The sequence below is a fragment of the Canis lupus genome, chromosome 7 (genome assembly GCF_048164855.1).
Source record: "Canis lupus baileyi chromosome 7, mCanLup2.hap1, whole genome shotgun sequence".
Lineage (NCBI taxonomy): Eukaryota > Metazoa > Chordata > Mammalia > Carnivora > Canidae > Canis > Canis lupus.
The window spans coordinates 8,964,686-8,974,591 of NC_132844.1; the positions used below are offsets into that span (position 1 = coordinate 8,964,686).

The window sequence follows — 9,906 nt, forward strand, 5'->3', positions numbered from 1 at the left end:
TGAGGCTGAGTCAAAATCCTTCACCATGATGTATGCACTTCAGATTTCTGCCTGTGGTTTTTCGTGTCGATGGATTCAATTAGTTGGTGTTTTACTAATGAACATATTAGAGGTTAAAGAATTTGTCAGAACAAAATTGTTCAGACTAGTGGTAGTTCAAAAGCTCATCTTTTCCTTTCTTTAAGACTTTCAGAAGTACTAAGTATTTGTCCAGTTTTATCTTCAGCACCTCACACATTCCAAGATAAGTTGTTTTCTGCTGAATTATACAATATAAATGTGAAACCACAAAGTTAAACACAATGGTTACAGCATTTGGCCTTGGATTTCTACAATTTCATAGCTCATGTTCATGTTATGAGCTAAAAAGCTAATTAAACTGAAATATTCGGATTAAAGGATACCTTTGAAGATACACCATCCATTTCTGTAGCTTCCTTTTAAATTCAAGATTTCACATATGTAGTATACTTATTAATAGTAAAAATGAAACTCATGCATCTCTCTGGAAACTCAGCTAACCTATTTTTAAGGACATTTAGGACATATTCCTTATTGAAAATTAACCAAAAAAATAAGAAATAAAATGTAGATCAAGATGGGAAGATTTGAGCCATTGCTAATAGAAATCTCTGAAAGGCAAATTCCTCACATATTGTCAGTTCTCAAATAATGATATATTTTTAGATCTATAACAAAGATCCTGGAAGTTTTTTTTCCCCCCTACCTGAATATTCTCCTCTTTAAAAAAGAAGAACATTACCTAAGTCTACTAGGTAACAATAGTACAGCAGGGCTCATTTGACTTGTTAGTGATATGCTTTAGTAAATATACATGTTGAGAGCAGTACTAATTTAATTCAGAGGGTTTACAGTGCTTAAGAAATTTTTTAAACTGTCATTCATTCTGTTTGCATAATAATTGAGTCTTTCGGTTTTTGCTGTAGTCTTTCTTTTTTTTGTTGTTGTTTTAGTACATTCATAAAATTCATGTGCCACACTGCATAATAATGAGACTGAGTAATTTAGAGTGTATATTAACATTAGGCCAAATTCTCACAGCCCTTTGCATGCCAATCACATAATTGAATCCGTGGTTTTTATATGTCTTTTGATACTGCTAGTACTGAAAGAATTACCTTATTCCCATAACTTTGTATACGGGAAAAGAATTACATTGAGTGTTTTCTTTTTGTTACTAAACCATGATGTTTTAAAAACTAGTCTTTTGTCTTCACTTACTCTCTAATATTTTCAATAGTTTTGTGTTTTTAGGGAGTGAGTCACTAATTTCACTGGGTACGTGCTCTACTTGGATATCCCACTTAATCTCCATGCAACCCTGGAGAATTAGAATTCTTTATCCACAGTATGAGAGGAGGAAACTGAGACCCAGAAGATTAAGTGATTTGCCTAAGAATTCAAAACTAGTGAATTGTGCTAATTTGAACTCTGAAAGAAATATTTTGCTGTTTAAGCATAAAAGACTCATAATAAAACTGTAAGACATATTAGTGATCCTCTATTCTAGAACATGGTTTACAAACTGACCCATAGAGTCATATTGAGAATTAACTATGGGTTGTTAGTTCACTTAAGTCAGCAAGTACCAGGATTTGGGAGACCAAGATCAACCAAGCTGCCCCACCCTCCTCTGTGTTATATATACTGGGTTTCTGCATAAGATTTTGTTTAAGGAAAAATTCTATACTCTTAATATCATAAGATTTATTCAAGGGAACGTTTATCCAAGAGATTGATTTAGAAGGTCTGGAGAGGAGCCCAGCTTGGTTGAGCGTGTGCCTTAGGCTCAGGTCATGATCGGGGGAGGGGGGGGGTCCTGGGATCAAGTCCTGCATCAAGCTCCCCCTAGGGAGCCTGCTTCTTCCTCTGCCTATGTCTCTGCCCCTGTCTTTCATGAATAAATAAATAAAATCTTTAAAAAAATAAAATAAAATAAAAATCCCAAATGATTCTGATCATCAGCCAGACTTGCAAACCATGGATCTACACCAACTTCTTCATTTTACATATAATGAGACCCTCTGAAAGAGATCTGAGGCCTGCTCAGAGTCCTTTATTACCATAATGGGAATTCACCTTGCCTGCCTCCTGTTTCATCTTTCAGTAGCACCTTGTTAACCAGCAATGCAGAGTTGGCCCTTGTTCCTTTATTATTTTTTATCTTTTTATTAGTTTTAAATTTTCATTTATTTTTTTTTAGGGAGCATACAGAGGGAGAGGTTTAGAGAGAGAATCCCAAGGAGGCTCCACACCCGCAGCTTGGAGTTGACACAGAGCTCAGTCTTACGACTCAGATCATGACCTGAGCCAAAACCGAAAGTTGGACACTCAACCAACTTGAGCTGCCCAGGCACCCTATGTCTCACTTATATTATATATATATCATTATTTTACATATACACAAGAAGTTACTGTTGTTTTAAGTTCATAATTTTCATTAATGACTTGTGTAGCGAATGCAGATTTTCTTTTTTGCTTCCACATGTAATTCTAACTGTTCTAATCATACAACCAATATCTATCTGAATATATTTTTCTTAAAATGTCACAGAACTCTAAAAGTGTTCACTTTTTAGGTATTAGTATTGGGTTTTATTAGGCTGTTGGTGATAATACAAAAGCATATGATACATTTATAAGTAAGATGAATATAAGACATGAAATTTTATTATATCCTTTGTGTTGATATATGACCTCTTCAGGTTTAATATCTAACTCTTCAAGTGAATTGAATTCCTCCTCTACCTAATGAAAATAGTGTCTCCGCCTTTATTTTCTGTCCTTTTCCTTGCTTTTTAAGCCCAAAGTATTTATTAATGACTATCCTTATTTTTACAAGATGAATTAAAATAATTAGGTTTAAAATTGCCACGTGGACATTTTACAAAATAATGATGCTTCCTTTTCAAAGCTGTCAAGGTTTAGAAAGGCACAGACTATCCAGATTAAATATGAAATATGAACTATGAAAACTAAATGCAATGTGTGATTCCTGGACTGGATCCCAGATAGGAAAAAGAAAGAATTGGGATAATTGATAAAATTTGAAATGATTACACCATAGTATTTTGTAATTTTTTTATTTTGATGACTGTATTATAGTCATGTAAAAGAATATTAGCAGGTTCACACTGACATTTAGGGGGGGAAGGGCTCAATATTTCTAATTTACTCAAATGATTCAGAAAATAATTATATACATACAGAATGATAAAGCATGTGGGACAAAATGTAAGCAGTTGATGAATCTGGGTGAAGGGAAATTCCTTGTACTATTCTTGCAACTTTTCCAGAAGTTTGAAATTATATCAAAATCAGAGTTAGCCCCCCAAAGTGCTGTATGAGGGAATTTCATATAGAACTAGTTCACTTGATTACTGTCTCAAATGTTTGCCTACTTTAAAGCATCAAACTACTTTTTTAAAAAATATGAGTGGGTGAGGTGTGGTATAACTTCTTTCTCCTGAGTCATTTGCTTTGTAGTGATGTATTTCTTATTCCCAAGTATTAAATTCTAGATTCCCATTTTGAAACACAAAGACATATTTACCAAAAACATGATTTACTTTAACAATATCATCAAGTGTTTCCTTTCAACTGTTAGAAAAACAAGAAACATCTTGCTAATTCTTTGCTGCTTCGTTTTGTTAATTCTGATATTACCAAAATGTCTAGTCATGCTCTGTTGTTCTTTATGGTAGCATGAGTAGGTAATAGCATATATACTTTTTGGCTTATCTAGAAACATTTTGATTTTTTCTTGATTTAATAACCAAAACAGTTTTATAGGTAGAGCTCATTTACTTAGTAGTACCAGCCATCAGAAACTATTCTCTAGACATTCATTTTGGGAGTACCTGGGTGGCTCAGTCAGTTAAGTGTCTACCTTCAACTCAGGTCGTGATCCCAGGGTCCTGGAATCCAGTCCCCCATCGGGTTCTCTGCTCTTCAGAGAGCTTGCTTCTCCTTCTTTCCCTGCCTCCCTCTCTCTCTCCCTCTCTCTCTCTCTCTCTCTCTCTCTCTCATAAATAAGTAAAATCTTTAAAGATAATAAATAAGCATTCATCCTGGCAATGCCTTCTACCAGCAACAAGATTATCCATGCTCTGAAAACATTTGTTGACAAATTATGAGGTGTCGGGCACCATGCTAGGCACTGGAAACATAGTGATGAATAAGAGGGAAATTTAGTTAACAGTTCCAAGGGAACTGCTGTTCCATTCTAAGAATTCCTCTGGTGGCTATAGTGTTAATGGAGGAAGTCCGAAAACAAGAAAGATAAAGGTACACAGATGAAGTATTTGGATAAATGTAGGCAGTGACAAAATTTATATTTAAAATGTTAAAATATTGTGTTGGGGAATATGACAGTCCTAGGTGCATTTCCATAGTTGTCTTAGTGACACTTTTATGTTACATATTAAAAATGGCCCCAGTTTAAAGCAGGGAATCAGTGCCTATTCAGGTCTCTGATAACGTGATTTATTAGCTTTGTTATAAAAGATATTTGAATAGTGCTTATGTTCTCCACCTATATTGTACAAATCAGACTCCCACTCCCATCAGTCCTTTTTGTAACAAGAGTGATCTTTTGCCTTTCAAACACACTATGCATGAGTGGATTGTATGCCATATTGTATTTGCACTCATGTTTAAATATTGCTCTAGGCACCAGATTTTGGATACCGAGTTGAGACTTGTTTCTTATACTCTATTTCAGAGTATCCAAAGGTAAACTCTGGCTTAAGGAAAAATTTTACAGATAAGGAACTCTTACACCACTGCTCTTTCATTTTTGACTCAGTGCTAAGTAGGAGGAAGATTCTGAGAATATTAAAATATTTCAAAGAAATATACATAAGAATATGAAGAGAACTATACCGGAAATGTTTTCAAATGTTCTAAGAAAGATTTAATGCAGTGAAACCTTGGCAATCTAGAACTTACAGAGAGTGAATCATTCCAGATAGCTGAGGGTTTATCCATTTGAATACCAGCAATTTAAAATATTCTCAGAGTACTAATACCATGCTTTCTATAGTATTCAGTATATTGCTTAATCTTTTATTTATAGATGATTCCCATCCTTATGAAAATTAGTCATTGTATTAGCACAGTGATCACTGCTGTGTATAAAAGTATGTGCCGATACAACAAAGATTGTCAGAAAAATCAAAACAATGAAAGCACTTTTTTAAAAAGGTGAGAAGTATTATGAGGCGATGTCTTTTTCCAAAATTGTTTTAAAGAATAGCAGTGATTCAGGGGTTTGTTTTGGGACTTCTGCTTGGTTATGTTTGGGATCAGTAGTATGTTTGTTTGTTTTGTATATTTGGCATGATTTTATCAATTCTTTGTAGTGTTCCTATGTCTTCTCTTATTGCCAGTCTGTTGACTGTCATCTCCCAGGACTTGTGCTGCCTCTAACGGGGAGTTTAAGCATTTCTTTAAAAGGGTCTCGTTTCAGGGGCCAGCCACGTTATTATCACCATACATCATCAGCCCATTTTGCCTGGTCATTAGAGCACTTGGATGAATAGAGCAGAAAGGGGAAAGGATGGTATTACCCTCTCATTCAGTTCCATGAGCCTCCCTGTTTCCCTGTCTCTTGTCTCCAGGAAGCTGAGAGGTTCAGACATTTTATTTTGGAGAGATTAAGAGAGACAAACCAAGAAGCCTGCTGGAGGAGTGACACAAAGTTTCTTGAAGGTTCTGTTTTGTTTTGCTTTCGAAAAAGGAATTTGGTTTTGCTTTCTTTGTTTTCCTATGACAACCAAGGAAATGGTTAGGAGAGAGCTGCTGCTCACTTTACCATAAAAGTTGTCAGTACATCATATCAGAATTCTAAAAGACACACAATTCACCTTAAATCTGTAATAAAATTTGAATTTGAAAGAAAAGTCTGATTTGCAGCACTCTTTTAATTAGTGAATGGGTGTTAACAGAAATCAATCAGTTTTCGTGACTCTAAGACAGGAATTCTGAGTCAGACTCTTAGTTCCTTCTCGTTAAAACTGTTACTGTATGTCTCTAAAACTTTCTGGTATGTATTTGAACAACTTGATTGAAATTAACCTGTAGCTCCCATCTGTTCCATTAAATATCTTCCTAAATACTGATCTTATTCTTGGTGATTTCTAGTCATATTTCTATTTTATATTTTAAATATGTATTGACCTACTTCATATACCTGTCATATTTAATAACCATATAGTTTTTAATGTGTAACTAAAATAAATTTTGGTCAGTGGGTACATGGGCTGTTTTCTCCACTATAGTTTCATTAACGTCAATCTTAGGTAAGCACAGTAATTAAGAAAGAATGAATACTTTCACATATAGCAACAGAATTTTTATCAGAATTCATTGCAACCCTCAGGTTTCTGTTTTGGGTGATACATATTGCAACATTTGAACTTTCTCCATGTCCACATTTCCTGCTTGGGAGACAGACCAGGTTTAACCTGTTAAAGCTGTTAAACCCATTTACCTCACCACAGATTCTCAAAAGGTATCACAGATTATTATTTCTTCTCTTTTGACCCTTCCTGATTACTGTTGGATTTCTTTTTTGGAATAGATGGGGAAAAAAAGAATCAAGTGATGATTCATGGAATTGAGCCAATGTTGGAAACACCTCTGCAGTGGCTGAGTGAACATCTGAGCTACCCAGATAATTTTCTTCATATTAGTATCATCCCGCAACCAACAGACTGAAGGATCAACTCTATGCCTGAACGGAATCACCCTTAAACAGGATTTACCAGAGCATGTCACCCTTCTGCTTCAATCAGGTTTGGTGGAGGCAACCTGACCAGAAACACTACTGCAAGCCAAACAGGAAGATGATTCCATGTCAGATAAGGGCACTTGGGCTGGTCTTACTTTGCATCACCACTGCTTTCCTCCACTGCCGTCATTAAACCTCAGCTGCGACATGAAAGGCTTCACAGGACCACTGCAAGTCTTCTGTTTTCTTGTAAAATATAATGAAGCCGAAACCTTTGGCCTAAGAAGAAAATGGAAATATGTGCCACTTGATTTGTATTTCTGATTAACAAATAAACAGGGGTATTTCCTAAGGTGACCATGATTGAACTTGAGCTCGAGGGAGTGGAAACATTGGTTTAATTTTCTAGAGAATTAGACTTAAGAAAGTAAAAGAGAAATTCTGTTATCAATAACTTGCAGTAATTTTTTGTAAAAGATCCAATTACAGTAAACCCATCTTTCCTTAATGAAAATTTCCTATGTTTACAGTCTGTCTATTGGTATGCAAACAATCTTGTAACTTTGATAATGAACAGTTGAGAGATTTTTAAATAAAACCTCTAAATATGTTTTGTCATTTAATAACATACAATTTTGTCACTTTTCCAGTACTTTCAGACTCACATACAGTAGATCACTGTTTTTACTCTGTGTTACCATTCAGGCGGGTCGTCATTGACATGGAGTGGATGGAGGGCATAGGATAACTTGTCTCAGGAGCTGTCATAGAATTTCCTGCTGCCAGTTTTTAAATCTATGTTCTTTACATGATAAAGGTATACATGTTATCATTTATCTTTGCTGTTTTATCACTGTAAACCTGTCAAATCATAGTATGTTTAAGCATCTGTATAAAGATAATCTTGCATTTTTGGTGGGAAAAAAAAAACGGTCCTTTGCAAGCTAGTGTTTTCCATTGGCTTCAGATCTAATCTTTCACTGTGGCCCCTGGCAGCCAGTCGCTGAAGTCTAAAGATTACCAGTCTCCTGACTGTAGTAGCTTTTCTGTGACTTTACCAAAAATATTCAGAGGTTCCTGGAGTCCTCGTTCAGCATAAGGAAATTTTTGCTGCACTTTATTACCGTGCTGCTGGAACTCTACCAGCTAAACGTATTTGTGCATTACGCTGTGTCTTGTGAGCTAGCTTGCTGTCCGTGTGGAATGTCGACCCATTTGAATATGCTACAAAGCATAGTATCACACAATAACAGTCTTAGATTCCATAATAAAAATGAATGTCTTTCCTATAAAAATTGTACGAATGTCGAAGTGAGATCCTTCTAGTGCTCACTGCTTCCTTTTTCCTTTTGTGATTTTTTTCACTGACCAATAATAGTGTATTTCTTCACAGAACAAGATAACGTTAGTCAAAGATGAGATATCTGGAGTGGAATGGATAAGCCTCAATCAAGAGAAACAGGTACCAATATGAGGAAATTCAACCTAATTGGCAAATGTCAGTGAAATGAAAAGTGCCATTTTAGTAAAGGCAGAAAAAAATGACAATATTTGAGTTACTTAAGGACAAAAAACCCACTGACTTGTATTTTTTTTCAAAAGAGATTGATCTGAATATGATTGTTCACATTAAAAGTGTTTATTCGCCTATTCAGTTTGGGGGTTTTCCCCCTTGATGTTTTGACAGACTGAAGTGAGCTTCAGTGAACAAAAGGATCAAAATGCCAGGGAGTGCTAAGCTGTGAAGAAGAAAGTGTGGTAAGAACGGTAAGCCATAGTAGTTTTCCACAGACAAGACTAGTTTGAGGTTTCTGCAGTGGGCTCAAGTGAGCTACTGATCTTTACTTCCAGATTTGAAAGTAAAACTTTATCAAGCCATTGCCCGTTGTTACTTGTCCATTATTACACCAGCATCATAACTGTATTACCCTGCTCTCGTCCCAGGTAAGTCAAGCCCCGATCCCCACAGGAAGAATAAACACAGAAATTCGTGCTGGCTTAAATATCTATTTTTGTTTCTTTTCGTTTGAATATTTAAATTTTATGGTTTATTAAAAAATTAAATAATATTTTGTGTCTGTCATTATTTCCAGAAGTTGGAAATGAAATTCATATAAAGCAAGTTACCTATTGGGGAAATTATTAAAATTTCCTTAGTCTCAGGCTTGTCTGAACGTTTCTCAAAGCAGTAGAAGATATGAGGGGAAAGGAAGAACATATGAAAGAAAACCGGAGAAGGCCACAAATCTCTATATGCTTGTTTATAACTCACTCTTGGTAGTGGACCCCCCACACACACAAGGAAATAAAAATATGTTTTAAAATTATTAACGTTGTTAACTAGGAAGGTATAAATTCAGCCTAAATAAAGTAAATCATTGCTTGTCCGTCATAGTGGTGTCTTTCATTTGGATGGCCTAAGTTCTGACCATGGATGGAATTGAATTGACAGGCATCTTCTGTATCTAGAGGCCCAAAGTAGCCTGCTCATAATTAAAGAAAGCTGACCTCCCAGTCTATAGTGTGGTGATGTATAGACCACATCCCAGTTAGTCTAAGGAGGACCCACGAATGCATTTGTCCTGTTCTATTTATCCCCCGTCCAACTGGAAACCAGATAGGAATTGATCATTTGCTTAAAAAGCAATATACAAGATTTGATATTGAATGATAGTGACTTTTAATGGTGACCTTTCTAGCGTGTGTTTATTTTTTATAGGCTATATGAGATAACTTTTTCTTTCAATTTTCAGAAACTTGGTTCATGTGGGTCATGCCAAAGAATGAGTCTCACTTTTTATTTATCATACTGTTGATATTTAGGTCTGAGGTAAGTTGGGTTTCCTGTTAGATGTGCTAACATTGTTGAAATAGAAGTGTAGAATCTTGGCATATGATAGGGAAAAAAATCAAGCGTGATGGTATTTGTAGTCAGTCCTATTTATAATCAGTGGGATGGAATCAGTCAAAATACTTATCTGTCTCTTTTGAGTTCTGTCCTTCTAAGTGTTTTCTAAATATATCCCTTTCCTGGCCTGAAAATATTAAAAATTACCCACAGGGGTCTTGGAGAGAAGAGAAGTATGCCTCTTTTCAAATAATCTGTGATTGACACTTTATAATTTTAAAAATTCATTTACCGTGTAGATTTA

At 35.4% G+C, this 9,906-nt stretch overlaps 1 protein-coding gene across 5 annotated transcripts in view; it reads left to right on the forward strand.

Moving 5' to 3' along the window:
* ATG5 (autophagy related 5) overlaps positions 1-8,821 on the forward strand; it is a 127,447-nt gene extending 118,626 nt beyond the window's left edge. For all 5 annotated transcript variants that reach the window (XM_072831916.1, XM_072831921.1, XM_072831918.1 and 2 more), the window contains one exon: positions 6,605-8,821. In XM_072831916.1, the coding sequence (XP_072688017.1) occupies positions 6,605-6,741 (137 nt within the window). In that variant the 3' untranslated portion in view covers positions 6,742-8,821. The remainder of the gene's footprint in view (positions 1-6,604) is intronic.
* Positions 8,822-9,906: the final 1,085 nt, after the last annotated feature.